Genomic DNA, 16,813 nt, shown 5'->3' with positions numbered 1-16,813 from the left:
TTATCTCAAGATCCAATAGTAGGGAAATCCAAAATCACTATAATGTCCGAGGGAAAATAAACAACAGGTTCTGCTGTTACTGCAGATACAAAACAACTGCTGCAGAGAGAGATGGACTTCAAGTGTGAAGCTGGCTGCAGCAGGAGCTTGGGACAGCAGCTTCCAAAATCAAAAGTAAAGGAAATTGACAACAAATTCATTGTACAAAACAGGTTTGTCATGACTCAAAAAGCAAAAGGCTTGGATTTTTCTTCCGCAACTTCTCATCCTGCCTAAGCAAGCCTGGCACAGAATACGGTGGAATAAAAACTAGAAATGTCTTCAATGTACAGATGGTTTGTATAGAATGCTTACAGCGTATTTTAAATGGAACCTTTCAGAGCCATCAGGAAGGTGAGGGCAGCCGAGGCCCCTCACTGCCCGGAGCAAGCTGGGAGCCCATCCCCATCTCCTGCCCCATCCACAGCCCAAGCTCTATCCCCATCCCCAGCTCCACCCCCATCCCCAGCTCCTGCCCCGCGTGTGGGTCAACAAAGTCATGAGCTTCAGCTCATCTCCTCGCCTGCTTTCAAGGGACAACTTCAGCACTGCTCCACTGCAGATGAAAAGGGGAGATATTTCAAGGAAAAAAAAATAAAGGTATTGGGGATTGTTGGGCAAGAAGGAAAAGCCCAGAGCCACAACACAGCAGCTGGATGGCAAAGGCTCCTCCAGCTCAGGCCAGTCCCCAGGACACATATGACTGTACAGCTGCCATGGTGAATAATCATCCCTTACGCTGAGGTCAGCTCTGCCCCCGGGCTAAGTAAGTGAAAATAAATGGTTTAGAAGATAAAAGGTCTTTTAAAAAATTTATTTGTCTTGTCGTCATGTCAAAACTGTAATGGGAAGAGACTGGAGGCAGCGATACGTTGGTTAAATGGGAAACAGCCATCCTGATGGTTCAGCAGAATAAATTACAAAGTGAATCCCAGCTCATGAGGGATTTGGGGCTGAGCTGCACCGGCAGACAACCCCTTGCATGCACCTGTTCCTGGGAAGAAAAGCAGATTGGAAATACACGTGGAAAAAATGCAGAAATACGGCTATATTTCATAAACCCCAAATGCTGCTTGGACTACATCTCCTCCCCTTCTTTCAGGTAAATTCTGCGCCTTCCAGCCACAATGAGTTTAGTTTTCCCTCCTGATCTTCCCAGGAGAGGGATCAAAATTAATTTAAACTATTCCAGGAAGGGAAAGGGTTAATCAGGTTTCCCAAGGCAGCTTGCTGTTCAGGTGCCAGAAACACCGAGGGGAAAGAATGACTTGCTAAAGATGGGACAGTGGTACTGGTATTTTGCATTTGTTTCCAGGCTTTGAGACAGAACAAATGGGAGTCATTAGTGAAATGAGTTTAGGGAGTTCTAAATTAGCTGTCAGGCTGCCAAGCCTGAAGAAGTGCTATGTCAGCCATTAATTCTGGAGAGCATAGGATTACCCAAACCTAGGAAGGAATCCTGCAAAACTGAGAGTCAATTAAAGGAGGCTATTCTGCTATAATAATATTTTCCACACATATTACACCTCCTCATGGAACAGAGCCCACTTCTACCACAAATGAAATCTCTGGCGGGATGGAGTGTGGCTGATGTCTAGACAGCTGTAATGTGCTCTCCATGGGCAGGTCCACTGGCATCTCATGGAAGCTCCAGCTTGAACAGAAGGTGGGGGCTGCAAGCTGCAGAGCACACCACCCAGGCTGGAGTGGCCCCAGGAAGGAGTCACCCATTTTCCCCAGCTCCTTGCCTTCTCTGTACCGCCCAAAAAAGCACATCTGTACGGGGTGTTCTGTCCCCAGCACGCCCATGACATGTGGAGGTAACACCTGGCATCTTGCACGCACACAACCTCTTGGGGTTCCTTCCCCCCTTGGTCTACCTGACCCCAGATGTGTCGACTGCTGGCAAACCGTGCTCTGTTAACCCCCTTAAACCTCTTGTCTCAGGAGCATCTCTGGAGTCCTGGGCTAAAACCCACTGAACCCAGGGGGAGTGTTTGAGGGGATGTCACTGGCTCAGGGTCCAGCACTGGGGTGCTGAGGAGAGATACCCTATCTGTGCACCGCCCCTTGCACAGGGTGTCCTTAAACACAGCCTCTATGCTGTAGACTAGAAGGCATATAAATGAGAAGTTTTATAAAATAGAGGGTTTATAACCTTCTGGGGGAGCCAAGAGTGTTTTTTAAATTGTGATGGAAGGGGTCCATGGACAAAATACCACCTGGAACATGCTGACTAGTAATGTACCTACCAGCACATCCAAGCAAATTAAGGTTACCTCCACCGAGAGGGCAGTAAAGGGCTCTCACACCTCTCCCCTCTCCACCGATGGCTATCACTGCTCGTTGCCCCCCAGGACAGTAGTAGCTGGGGACAAATTAAACCAAAAATCCCATGGCTGTGAAATACAAATAAGGCAAAAAAAGCCTTCACCCAACCAAGAGAGCTCTGTCTCCCCAACTGTGCCGGATACACAGATCGTGAACAAACAGGATAGAATGTCTTCTGCCTTTTGTGAAATGAAAATAAATGAAAGGATCTAAGGTTTCAGGTCACTGATCCCTCTCTTCCCTATCTGTACCATTTATCAGAGGTAGAATATAAAGGTTCCAGGTCCTTTTCTTTTCTTTGTCAGCACTTTAATGGTTGTTTTTCCCCCTTCCCCCTTTCATTTTCTGAATGAAAGGACCACTTAGGAACCTGTAAAGTAATAATAAACTTATAACAGGAATATTGTTTTTCTGGGCCAGTGCAAACTCCTTCTGAATAGGTTGAAGAGATTAAAGTAAAAATGCAATCTGTAAATAGATCAGTCTTTTAATTAGTTTATAGTCTGTTAAGAGATAATATTTTGCTCACATAGATCGTCTGTTATCTAAAGATCTCAGAGCACTTTAGGAACATCAATTAAGCCTTTAAAAAAAAACAACCTTGGGAGATAGGTAAGTGTATTTAGATTAATTAGTGTTGCTGTGAGCAGCAGGCATTATTATTAGATTTAATTTAGTCCAATAATTGACTTATCTGTTGATGGATCCTAATTCATCTGAGAAGGGATCAAATCCATCTGATTAAAAGGATTACATCGACTCAATTAATTCTATTAACTGACTTAATTTGCCATTTAATAATCTGACACACGGGGCCAGATCTTGATCCCAAAGAACACATGAACCAAAAATTACACACTGGAATTATTATGCCAGCAAACCCATACATTACAGAGCATGTATTTTTCCTTGCACATGGCATTTGCACACCTGGATAAAACATTCAAGGGGGATTCCTCCAGCCCTGCAGCATCGTTTCTCCCTGAGCCAGGGCTGGCTGCTCATTCTGCCGTACTCCTGGTGGCTGCTTGGAAAGGAGCAATTCCCTGCCTGAGATCTGCCCCCTCCCTTCTTTTGTGGGCACTCTCTGCAATCAAGAGGTGAGAAGTTTTACAGAAGTCAATAAAACCTTGCAATAAAAGCAACTTCCCTTCAAAGGCAGGACAACCCTCCCATGCCAGCCATTTGGAAGTTAGGTAGGTGAAAAAAAAAAAGACAAAGAAAAAAAGCATCTCTTCCCTTGGACACTGTTCTTTAACCAGTTGTGAATGTATGGGAAGACAGGGGAAAGAGGTGCTAAAACGTTATTAGCTCCCCTATCCTTAAAACTGGCTAGTGCTAATGGCTGGTGATGAGCATTATGGACCTGACAGAGTTCCCCACCAGAACCTTGAGCCTGTGTGGCCCTTGCCTGATGTTATCTTCTCTTAATGGGACTGAGTTGTTGAGAGAATTCAGGGCTGGAGCCAGCTCAAGGGCACCTTTTCTCACATCTCTTGCCTTTTCTCAGACATTGGCTCTTGCCTGTCCTCCCAAAGCCTTCCCCAAGCCGTAATCCCTAGGCCATCAACCCACAACACCCCCACCATCCCCTCCCCGCCAGGAGGGACAGGGGTCAGGCAGTGCAGAAGCCGCGGGAGCTGCACTGTCTGCAAGGACGATGCAACCCAGGAGCCAGCGGGTACCCCCGGAGTGAGGCCTGGCTCTGGCACACCGTGCCAGCACAGAGGCAGCCAGAGAGGGAAGGAGAGGAAAAGGACAAGGAGGACACACAGCCATCTGCTGCATGGGAGGAGAGGTGTCCTCCTCCAGATGCAGACCCGACTGGCAAGACGGAGATGTAGATCAAAAGTTTGCGACTGTTGAGATCCCCAGACCCCGTTTAAGCCTCTCTCTGGTCTTGATCAAAGGTTACTCCATAATAATGCCTCGGGGGGAGGGGTTCCTGGCACATAATGAACCCTGTGTCATTGCCTTTGTGTCCAGGTTTGGCTGTAACACAGATGGTTCTCACTCCAGTAACTCTGACATCTCTCCCCTCCATTATCCCAGACAGGAGCTCTGCGTGGTCACATCCTGGACCGCCGTGTCCCACCTCACTGTCTCCCCGATTATCATGCTCTGAGTGTTCCCGTGCCAAGCAGGTCGATGAGCAGATTTCCATAACCTTTCAGCAGGGCTAGGGACGAGAAGGCTTCGCAGCCTGACGCCTCAGGGAGTTTGATGAGGAGGTGCAGGGAGGGAGCCGGGGCTGGTGTCGGCAAACAGCCCCCAAGGCCGGAGCACTCCGGGCTGTTCGAAGGACGTCAGCAACCAGGAGCGGGGGGCTTTGGTGGCGAGCAGGGATGCGGGCAGCAGGAGCTCCCCAGACGGGAAATCTCAGGCTCTGCCATGGTGCAGCACCGCCATCGGTCACGAGCACGCTCCTGCGCGCCGATTTGTTGTTCAGACACGATTGCATATGTATGAAGGGGACAAGATGGGCTTTGACACATAAATTAGCACTTGTCAGCTGCTCCCGGGCACACTTCCCTGCTGCACCCACTGTAAATGCCGCCTTCTTTCACGAAGAGGAAAACTCCATCACGGCACCTGACAGCCACCGCGGGCAGGAGCCTTGCCGGGCGGCAGCAGCAGCACCCAGCGACTCGTTTACATATCAAACCTTATGAGAATGAATGCAATAAAGTGACACAATAATTAGCAGCCAAGTGGCACTTTCCCCTCCTGTTTTATCTGGAAATTTGGGAATGACAAAGGACAAGGTTGATGAGACCTCAGGGCAAGGCTTTCCCTGAGAGATGGGGTGACTCCACACAAGGGCCGTGGAGGTTCACTTCACACCAGCCAGGTGCTCTCTGTCTATCACGTCCTGTGGCACAGCTCACGCTGCTCCTCCGCCTCAGCAGTGGCCAGAGCTGCCCTCTGTGCTCAGCACTGCCTGTGCCTCATCAGGCCTGAAGCTTCCTGAGGGATAAAACTGTTCCCAGATTCTGCACCTCCACCTCACCAGTGCTGCATGTGAAAGCAATCTCACATGAATGGTCACAGAATCACAGAATGTGCTGAGTTGAAGGGACCCACAAGGATCATCCAGTCCAACCCCTGGCCCTGCACAGGCCCATCCCCAAGAGTCACCCCCTGTGCCCCAGAGGATCAGCCAAACCCTCCTGGAGCTCTGGCAGCCTTGGGGCTGTGCCCACTGCCCTGGGGAGCCTGGGCAGTGCCCAACCAGCCTCTGGGGGAAGAACCTTTTGCTGAGATCCAACCTGAGCCTGCCCTGACACAGCTCCAGCCGTTCCCTGGCTGCTGTCCCTGGTCCCCCCAGAGCAGAGCTCAGTCCCTGCCCCTCCTCTGCCCCTGCCCAGGAAGTTGGAACTGCACTGAGGTCTCCCCTCAGTCTCCTCCTCTCCAGCTGAACACATCAACGTGCACACCCCCCTCTGCAGCAACACATGAACATGTGGGGCTGTACGTCCCAAAGAAAAACAGGACGAGTGTTCTGAAAAACCCTAAAATCCTCACAACAACCAACCTGAGCAAAAGCATCTCAACCACAACCATCTCAAAACACACCAGAAGTACAGACTTTTTTGTCACTCGGCCTGAAGCAGCATTTCCAGCACGTTGCTTGCATGCAAATCACAACAAGAAGAGTTGAAGGCGCTGTTAGCGCAAGGCAAGTATTTGTTTTCCTGCAAGATCCACACGCCCAGAGATTCAACTTGAGCTCTCTCAAAGCTCCCAAAGACTGCTTCATTTCAGCTCAGACCAAATATCCCTCCACCTGAAAACATGAGAGTGTTTCACTGAAGCACTGAGTTTGCCCAAACTCGAGCCCAAAGTTCATGGGGAAAAGACTTCCGCAATCACCGATGTGAGTATCATTTATGAATTGCAGAAGACACACCCTAACCCATCCCTTGAGCAGAAAAAGATTTTTCTCTTCAAGCACCATCATACACTAATAAATTGGAGCATGGCAGTACTGTGGGAACTGCCTGCAGCTGAGAGGCAGCTACAACAGAACAAATCTCATGTTCTTAATCTGGAAAGGGTTTTTTTTCCTTTTATTCTGCTTTTTAGTGCTCTTATTATTTTTCTCTCAAGAGGTTCTTTGCACAATATGCTGGATTAAAGTCCTTGACCTTCAACCTGGGGGATGCCAGTAAATATTCTTACCATATTTATCTCCGTCTTCTCCTTTGGCACTGATCCTCCTGCCGAGCACTTGGATGTGCTTCCCGCTTGTCCTGCTGTAGAGCTGATAGAGCCGAAGCTGCTTCCTGCTTACATCGTCCCTCGCTCGCGTCTGGTTCTCCACGTGTATCCGAAAATCCACATTCTCCTCGGCAGCAAACATCTGAGAAGGATGGGGAGTTGGGAGAGAGAAAAGAACAGACCATGAACACAACAAGCCTCTTGGACAGGACTGCACACCAACCTGCCAAGGGGCACGTGGTGCCGAGGACTCAGATTTGGCTGCCCTTCACTTGACAGCTGTGGCCGCGGTATCAGGCACTCAGCGTGTAACTCTACCCAGAGCTGGCTCTCAACAGTAAACCAAACTTGGGGTTTTGCATTCAAACGGGTTTTTTTTGAATAAAAACTTCTGTCTGGCCCTGCATTGATTTAATCCTGGTCAGCCATGCTGGCCATAAATTAGGCTCTCCATTGCATATGCAAAACCTCTACCAGGTTACATGGACACGGATGGGAGAATGGGGATGGACAACCCCATCTCAGGGATTTGGTGCATCACCCTCAGCATCTGCACTGATTCCCCAGATCAGCTCCAGGGAGAAGTCAAGGGAAAAACTATCTGTGCTGCTCTTAGCAGACTGGGCTTGAGCTTTGCACAGGCACGAAATCTACTGCAATAAAAGTGTCACAGGCACTCTTCAGTTTAACTCAGCTTAAGGGCAGAGTTTCACCAGCTCTGCCCTTCAGTGAAGCCAGCTCACTGGTGACCGTCTGTGAATGCATTTCTGTCCACCTCAACTGGACCACGGCTTAGGGTGGTGAGAGTGGTGTGGTGAGAGTGGTGAGAGTCATGTGCCACTGCACACCATGATCAGCAGGGGTGTGATTGCCTCAGCCACCTCATCTGTCTCTTCTGGCCAATGCAGTAAATTAACCTTAGTTCACTACAGCCTTAAAATATTACCAGAAACTTTTTGTTTAGTTTCCTATCTTAAGTATTCTCAAAAAAACACCAAAACAGGATTCCCGCTTTTGCTTCCATGAGTCATCCTGACTTGCCCAAGGTCCAAGTACCTGACAGCACAGATGTTCTCAAGATGCTCTCCCAAACGGGAGCCTGGGCAGTATGCACCCTAAAGCACTTCACACCCAAACAGTATGAAAGCCCAAAAATTGCTCCATGATCTGTCCATCTGTGATCTGTGGAGCATCTGCACCATAACATCCACGCTGCCCACTCCAAACTCACAGATGGACAACATTTTGGTAGCAGACTCCCTTCACAGGACAATAAATCATTTAGAAACATGGGACTCTTGTCCTCCTGTTGGCCTGCAAGCAAGTGTTCTAATGTATTAGTGTTGGGAGGGAGCAGGTGATGCACATGAAAAAGGCCAATAAATCCTTCTTCAGATCCATTCCAGACTAAAACACGTAAGAGCAAGTGGTCACAACACATGAAACAGCCCCACTTCAGCCTCCTGCATATATCATCTCATACCAGCAAATACTTCGAAGTCATACACTCCCTGAAAGTCAAAACCTCAAAAGAACTTTTCAGTTATCAAGGGGACAACCAGGCCTGCAGCGGGAGGAAAACTTCAGGCCGGCAGTGCTGCTCAGCACCAGACCTTCACTAAGCAACCTGAACCAAAACACCACATTCAGCACACTGGCCACAGCAATGAGGTTCACAGTGATGTTGCACAATTGCCTTTGGTGCTGTTATTAAATGCTTGGATTCTGCTATTTGAATTTTTGGAGGGAAAGTGATTTAACTCTTTTTTGCTGTCAGAAGCCCGTAGGGAGCTGAAGGCATGGGCACAGGCTGGGCAAAGGGAGGTTCAGGGTGATGCCAGGTCTAAACAGACATTCATGGAGTTGACAGAAGTTACAAGGGTTACAATATTTCCCACTGTCAGAAAATAGCACAGCCAGAAGCTGTGACCCAACGCTGAGGATGTGAGAGGAGAAGCAGCCATGGCACCTGCCCAGAAGGCACGGTAGGATGGCACAGTGGGATGCTGACAGAGTTCTTTCAGCATGGAGCTGGGTTCTGCTCGCTCCGCTCTCTCCAGGCACCATGGCAAGCAGGACTTGGCTTTTGACAGAAATAATATTAATGTCTTTTTTTTCCTTCCTACGTGTCTTCTTGCTTTCTTTTCAAATGCCATTGTTGCAAGGGATGTTAAACTATCAAGCCCAGAGATGTTCCAATCATGCTGACAGTCTGCCTCATGCCCACAAAGCAAGACTATTTGCAGTTAAAATTCTGGCTCCGTCATTTTAAGATTTAAAACAGATTTTAAATCAAGATGACGTCGTTACATTGCTTTCACCACATGTTAATGAATTTCACATTTTTCTAGGAAAAAAAACAAAACAGGTGGGATCTGAAGTGGGGGGAAGGGCATGTTGCTTTGCTTTCTTAGAAACTCCCAACAGAAAAGGCAATCTGTTTTCGAAAACATGTTTTAATTCTCTTCTAATTGTCTCGGGAGCACTCACACTGCAGAGGCTCCAGCCTGCAGCTGCAGTGCCTGGGTGGACTGGGGAGCACCCACGGAGCATCCTGCACTGTGCTCAGCCCCAAACACATCTCCAACACTCCTACGCATGTTTGTCACCACTGTCCTGCCTAAGAGCAGCTATTTAAGCTTTGCAAGAAGGGCACATCCTCCTGGCAGCGCAGAAGGATGACATCTCTTCCTCCCCCAGCCAAGGACATGGCTGGCACCACCCACAGCCCAACACTTCATCCAAGTCCAGCAGCAGCCTGATGCAGGAATCAGCAGGTGACACTGACCCCCAAAATACAGTCAGCCCAAGTGTGTATCAGTCCACCACTTCTCCAGCAACAGGCCCAGCTCTGACTTAGGCAAAGAAATCCTGGAAGAGGAACGCACTACAGGTTCCCCTTGCAGCTGACCTGTCCTCTGGCCAAGAAGCTGTGGTCCAGAGCAGCAGTGAAACCACCCGGATTTAGCCGCCTGTTTAAAGATAAGCTCATGCTGAACCACTCTGTGGAAACAGGATGCTCTGCTGGAATGTGGCCAAGGGGAATTAGCTGTGCCAGTCTGGGCTGCATCTGGCCTGCAGCAGAGAGCATCAATACCCAAAAACAAAATTTCATGCAGTATCAATTTCATGAGACAAAGCCTATTTGATCACTGCTGAAATCCACTCTCACAGGATCCCTGCCCTACAGAGCACACTCCCTCAAGCAGCAAACTTCTCTGAGATAAAAAGGCCCATTTATATATACACCATAAGAGAGACTCTCTTCCCTAAAGCTCAAAAAAATTAGTAACATATGTCTCCTTCAGCAACCGATCACCAGCACTCAGTCAAGAAGGTCACCTAAAACCAAGTACATCCACCTCCAAATATATTTCCATAACAATCATAAAAACAAATGCAGAAATGCCTTTAAGTCCCTTAAACTTAAGGGCTTTCATTCCTGTTCACCAAAGCAAAAGGATTTTTTTTCCTTTTTTTTTTACTGTTGATATGTTGTGCTGCTTATAAAGATATCGTACACAAAGGGACCACCATCTTTTTTTGGCCTTTCAATCTGATCATCCACGTGTCCACGCAGTAGGCAGCAAAACCAACAGACTGGATCCAGAGCTGCACACAACAGACCGCTGAAGGGAACAGCTGCTTGCACCTTCTGCCTCCTGACCAGCACCACGCCCTGTGGGACATTCTCCAGGGACAGGAGGCAGGACTCCCCCAGCGTTTTGGTGGGATTTGAAGTTGTATTATGGTCTGGTTTGCATCTATCCAACTGGCATGGGCCTCTGTCTATGCACAACAACTTCAACGTCTCAGGATAGTGGTTTCACATAACTCCATCTCATTCTTTGGCAACAGATCTGCAAAATACCAGTTGTTAAATCAGAGCATCAAATTTGGTTTAATTTTCACTCTTGCTCTCTTTCTCTTTTCCATCAGTTCCTTATCCATTTATTAGTTATTTGTCACTACACCTTTCAGTGATAATATACAGCTACAAAGACATCCTAAAAACACACTTGGCAATACAGGGCTTATGCAAGAGAATAAACAGCATTCCTTTAAAAAACAACTATCACCTCAAGCCACTGATGCATCAGAAACGCCTCACACCTGAAAAGAAGCAGCTCTCCCTCCTCTGTTGTCCTTGCCCAATCATTCAAGGTAGGTGCATTTAGTCCTACCTCCTTTCTAAACAGTCACCAGAAGCAGAAACGACATCTGTCTTCAGCAAGTCCACGTGGGAGATTTTCAAGTGATTTTTTGCCAAATGATTCTTACACAATGAGTAGTTTCATTTTAAATGGCTTTACAACAATCCTTCAGCTTAAAGAGTGACTCCCCTATTTGTTAAATCCCAGACACAGGGTGAGGGAAAGACCATTTTGCTGATGCCACCCAAGGTTTCACCACACAGCGATCCAAGAAAAGCCTCCGACAGCAGTGGTGTCAGTCCCGCATGGGCTGTGCCCCATCTCTGCACTCGCCTTGTGTGAACAGAGAGCAAGCCCAGCCCCACCAAGGTCAATGAAATCCCCACTGTGCCAAGCCACATTCACAGGATTTGGCTTTCCACCCAATCAACCTCCATGCACTTCGGATTTTCTATTTTGAGCTTTCCAGTAACAGGGGATGTTAATCTGTTGTTGTTCATGTCATAAAGCATTACAGCATGAGATGTCCAAGGCCCACAACATGGCCAAGTTAGCTGGGAGAGGGACTTCAGAATTTCCTGATGTTTTTGCTATTTATGCTACGGAGCCTCCAAGCCTCAATAGAGAGCAAACCATTTGTTATTCCCCCAGCTGAATCAGGAATACAAAATCCCTCTCGCTAAGGGCCGTACCGATTGCAAAAGATAAACAAATCATGCTATTCAAAGTCCTCTCAAACCCCATCTGATAAGCAGGAAATACTTATTACCTTTCAGCCATCAAATCAACCCAATATTAATGATTTTCTCCATGACCTCCTGAACACATGAAAGTTAACTTGATAAGGTCAACAAGAGGATATCCAAGACAGATCTTTCTCAAGTCCTCAAAGGCAAGTAACAAACCACTTTGCTTCCATGACTTTGGCAAAATTCCTGTATGCCAATTACAGAAGGGTTTGCTAGCTCACCATGACAGCCATCCTCAGCATACAGTGAAACACAATGCACTCCTTATTTGCTGCTTTTTCCTCCACTTAGCTGCAAAGTCAATCCATAGCCAAGATATTGTTACCTTTGTGCTACAGAGCCTAGTCCAGAGCCAGGCAGAAGTGGATGGGCACTGCTCGGGCGTAGTCACTTCTTTGGGCTTAGAAGTGCAAATTAGAAATTCATTTAACGCAAAGCAGCTCCATGTTCAGATATACAGAAGGAAACCAGAGTGAAGGGAGTGGGCACTTTGGAGTGAAGCTCTGCACGTTCAATGGGAGAGAGGCTATGGCACAAGAGTGCCAGAATCGCACCAATGCAGCTAAGCCTTGCAAAACAACAGAACTTAGAGATTTACTTTGGTGTTTGTTTCCTCCTGCTGCCCATGGAAAAATATTTTTTCCTTAGAAAGTAAATATCCAAAAAGCTAAGCTGCACTCTGAGTCTTGTGAGATGTCACTGTTGTTGGTGACTGCGCACCCTCCGGGATGCACTGAGAAAGGGCAGCACGGTGCACCGTGGCAGCAGTTGTTCAAAATGATGCAGATACGAGATTCCGCAAAAGATTCCACCAATGGCGTTTACAAAGTACCTCACTTGAAACATTTTTTGATTTTACTTTTTGGTGAGAAAAAATATTTCATTGGACACTCATGAATGTCCCATTAAAAACCCAGAGGCCAAAAGATCTCACTCCACGAGAGCTGTACCACTTTACAGATTGTCCACAAATTAAGACATGAACCATTTTTGTCTTTGATTCCTTAGAAGGCTGTTTTAGAAACACTAATATTATCTGCCTTCATTTTCTACCTCGTATATTTACCTCCAGTTTACATTTGCTTACTCTATGTCCTGGTTCCAGCCAGGACAGGGTTAAATTTTTTGCAGTAACCAGGAGGGGGTGTGGCCAGGACCCAAACATTAGGCTATACCACCTCACGTCATCGGCAAGGGCAGGAGGAAGAGACCCTCTTCTGAGGAAAGGGGGTCCTTAGGGGGCAGCGGGGCAGGTTGGCATCAGCTGTGGTTGTGTTGAGTCAGGCTGGTGAGCATTTTGCATGTGAGCCACTTTCTCTTTCGTACACTTTTGCTGTTAATATTGTTGCTGTTACTGGTCCTTTTCTTATCTCATTGCTGTTTCCAGTAAATTGTTCTTATCTCAACCTTTTGTGCCTCCAATTCTCCTCTCTGGCCACACACAGGGGAGGAGGGGGTACGAAGGAGGGGTAGGAGGAGGGAGCGGCAGTGTGGTTTGGAGTCTCAGTGGAAAAACTAAACTGAGAGTATCGTTCCTAAACCATGACACTTTTAGTAACAGTGCCCTTCAGCTTGAATAATACTTTTGCCCCTTGTGCTTCTCCTTGCAATGCATTCAGGCTATTCCCCTTCTCTGCTCTCTTCCCAACCTCCATTTCACCATGCTGCAGCATGAAGAAAGCCAAGAACAGACCATCTCCACCTCCCCTCGTCACAGAGGGGCTCCTGCCTGCAAAGAGGACGGGTGCCAAGCTCTCCCTTGGCATGGGCCCATGCAGGAGATGTTGGCCCATCACAGCAAAAAAACCCAGAGCTCTCCCTGCTCCTGCACAGATAGGCTCTGGAACTGAGTCCCTCATTGCTTGGACTTGAGTGTTTTCAAGTTGCTGCAGTATGTGAAATTCAAGGCAGTTTACTCTTTGTTCAATACACTCTTAATTGAAGTGCTTGTAGGGGTGGAGCTGGAAAGGAGAAGAAAATGGGGTGATAAGGGGGTCAAGCCTGCCCGTCCCTTTGAATTTCAGAAATGTTAAATAAGAACCAAAGGGAAGATGTTTCCAGGGCTTGGAAAAGGGGACATACAACTCAGTGAGGTGACACATACTTGGATCCAAAAGCTGTTCTGCAAGCGAAGCCTCTTTTCCTCCAGAGAGCTGCCTGCTACATTCAGAGGCAGATTAAATCTCCTCAGGTAGTGTCAGACCTCTGTTCTTTCCGAAACACACAGCCTCTGAGAAATACAGCTATTGCTCAGCCACACTCCCCAGCAGCTCCTGAGATGCCACCAGCTGTCCAAGCCATGGATCACTGCTAAAGCAACACATCCATCCACCTTCAGGTGGCAGACACAGTGTTACTGAACCTGGTATGAAACCCAGAGGAAGGGAGGATGGAGTACCAAAAAACTGGAACCTGAGAGTTTCAGGAAATGAATGTTTTATGGCACATCAGCCAGTATTTGACCGTTTTCTAGAGAAAGATGATGCCACCTTCAAAAAAACCAAGTTTCCCCTTTTCCCCTTTTAATAATGGAATGAGCTGTAGCCAGAACTGTGAAAACACACCACTGGTGAGATGGTGACATTTTAAACTTGCTCCACCCTGGGAAATGGTTAATTCTGAGGAGGAGCAGGATTTCAGCCTTGATTAATGGCTTTTAGAACCCCAGCCGTCCAGTCAGCGCTGCCCACACTGCACAGCCTGTCACCAGAGCGCTGCCCAAGTGCTGCAGTGCAGCTCTCAAATGCCCCACCACCCCCATCCTCCCAATCTCCACCTGCATCGCCTGTTCTCACCAACTCAGAACCAGGTCACTGCCAGCAGCCCCTAGGTCACATTATTACTGCCATCCATCCCCACGAGCAGCAGCAGCTCAGCAGCCCCAACAAGCCAGTCCACCCTCTGGCACCTGTGCTGTGTTGTGGTGCAGCAGCACTAAAGGGGCCAAGACGGAGCCACCTCCCAGCACACAAAGGTGGCTCTTTCCCAGCTGGGACCAGTTTCTGCTACCTGTCCTGACCAAAGCAAACCAACCCCGTGCATCTCAGCTGAGGGAGATATGCAGGACGCCACCACTTGCCACGAGCTCTCAACAGTTTTGAGTCTCCACAAGTACAATTCAGACCTTAAGTCTTTTTATTATTTTCTCCAGTTGAAATATATCCTTTTGTTTTGTTTCGTTTAGTTAAGGGCTGGTGTTATTTTACCACAGCAATCCATCAGGCAAGGAGCAAGCAGGGCTCTTTCTTCCTTCCTTTCTTTCTTTGTCTTTCTTTCTTTTTTAATGCTTGTTATATCTCTGCTATATACTTCCTCTCCACATAGAAATATCCCTTCAAAGCTTGATATTATTGAGCAGCTTTCAACCATGCCCAGCAGAGCCATGTATTCTCTGCATTTGTCTGGCCTTTGTTTCTAGGAATGAAATACCAATAGCTGAACAGTGTGACTTCGTTTCACTCCTTCATTCCAATACTTGTTCTATTTCTATCCCACTGGGTCAAACTCACCTATTGTGAGACCTCACCGATTTCAATTACATCAGGGATTAATTTGTTCCATTGCGTTGAAGCTGTTAATACAATCCTGGCTGGCTCTAGATTAGAAAAGGCACGGTGAGACCTCCCTCACAGGCAGTGTGTTTAACAGCAGTCTTGATCTTCAGTTTTGTTCGGCAGTGGGGTGGTTTTTTTCTTCCCTTTGTGCCTCTTTGCCCCTCTTTTCACAATCTTCCCCTTCCTTTTTAAATTGCCCTTATCAGAACTGGGTGGTCCTTCTGACTTCCACTGTGACTGGCAACATGTTGCCTCCCGAAGCCACTGCCCAGGGCTTGCGAGGGAGGTCAGCGCTGGAAGGACGGTCCAACCTGACACCACACAGACATGACCACTCCAGCTTTGGCACCTCATCTCCCCCAGTACTGGATTTCGGAGGATCACTCCTGTCCCCATGGACCCAAAGGGAACTGCAGGTACTCGGTTCTGCAGCTCCAACCCTTGGCCAACTGCCTGTAGACCGAGGTCTCCAGGGGAGAATGGAGATGCTCCGTGTGGGAGATGGACACGCTGACATGTGTGTTTGTCAAGTGGCTCTGGTTGTCCTGTCCAGGATTCCCAAACTGGGACACAAGACCGTAACAGAGCTTTAAAATGTCCAGCCCTGTGGTCTCATAGGACATCTCTGATATCAGTGATATGACAGATCCTGACTCAAAATTGTGCTTATTCATGTGATTTTGTCTCAGGGGGAGACACCAGTGCAGGGCAACTCAGGGCCCGCGTCAGTGCAAAGCAGTTCAGGCTCTGCTTGAGTGCTACAACCCCCTCCCACAAAATCCACTGCTTTTCATTTGAAAAAGAATCCAACCATATCTTAGCAAACTGTATTTTTGGGAAACAGTGTGATGATTCCAGAATAATAAGAACAAGAGTTTCAAGAGATAAGCAGGAGGAAAATTAGAGGACATTAAAATCAAACAAACAGCTCAACAAACGTATTCCTCTCATGCTTACTGAATCCATTAAATTTCCATGGTGGTTTCAGGAGGTCACCTCAGGCTTCCATGGGGCAGCTCTGTGCAGCCTGGGCTACAGGAGCTTGCAAGCATTAATGCTGGAGCTGTCAAACTCAACAGACAGAATTTGGACAGGCTGGGTTCCAGGGCTCCAAATTGGTTCCCATGTTCAGCACCCAGTTTTCCAAAATGTACAACATTCTCATTTACTACTGCACTGTTTAATTTTTTTTTATTGGAGAAAACATAGCAGTAAGCTGGACTAGTATCACCCAACTGTTTATTTAACTCTGCCACTCACCTTAGACCTTGGCAGAGCCATCCAGGGACAGGGTGAAACCCCCACATTCCAGACACTGCCCCACCTGCCATCTCCCAGTCCAATCACCCACTCAGGTCTCACCCCTTTGGTGCCAGGTATTCCCTGGACAGCACTTCCTTGTACCTGCCTGGCTTGGATGTGGATGGCATCTGATCATGGCAACCCAAGTCTTGGTGCCAGCAGAAACCCTCACACCTCCACAGCCCCGAGACCTCCCTGCATGTGCATTGCTCTGGACACAAAATCACAGAATGTTCTGACCTGGAAGGGACCCACAGAGATCATTGAGTCCAGCTCCTGGTCCTGCACAGGACACCCCAACAATCCCACCCCATCCCTGAGAGCGTTGTCCAAACACTCCCTGAGCTCTGGCAGCCTTGGGGCTGTGCCCACTGCCCTGGGGAGCCTGGTCAGTGCCCAACCACCCTCTGGGGGAAGAACCTTCTCCTCAGATCCAACCTAAACTTCCCTGACACATCCTACC

General features: G+C 47.9%; 1 protein-coding gene across 2 annotated transcripts in view; it reads right to left on the bottom strand.

Annotated features, from left to right (window-relative positions):
* Positions 1–16,813, bottom strand: part of FGF18 (fibroblast growth factor 18) — a 74,177-nt gene that overhangs the window by 37,382 nt on the left and 19,982 nt on the right. For both annotated transcript variants that reach the window (XM_032702897.1, XM_032702898.1), the window contains one exon: positions 6,553–6,733. In XM_032702897.1, coding sequence (XP_032558788.1) covers positions 6,553–6,733 — 181 coding nt within the window. The remainder of the gene's footprint in view (positions 1–6,552; positions 6,734–16,813) is intronic.

Source organism: Chiroxiphia lanceolata, chromosome 15 (assembly GCF_009829145.1).
Source record: "Chiroxiphia lanceolata isolate bChiLan1 chromosome 15, bChiLan1.pri, whole genome shotgun sequence".
Lineage (NCBI taxonomy): Eukaryota > Metazoa > Chordata > Aves > Passeriformes > Pipridae > Chiroxiphia > Chiroxiphia lanceolata.
This window is presented reverse-complemented; position numbering and strand designations above follow the sequence as displayed.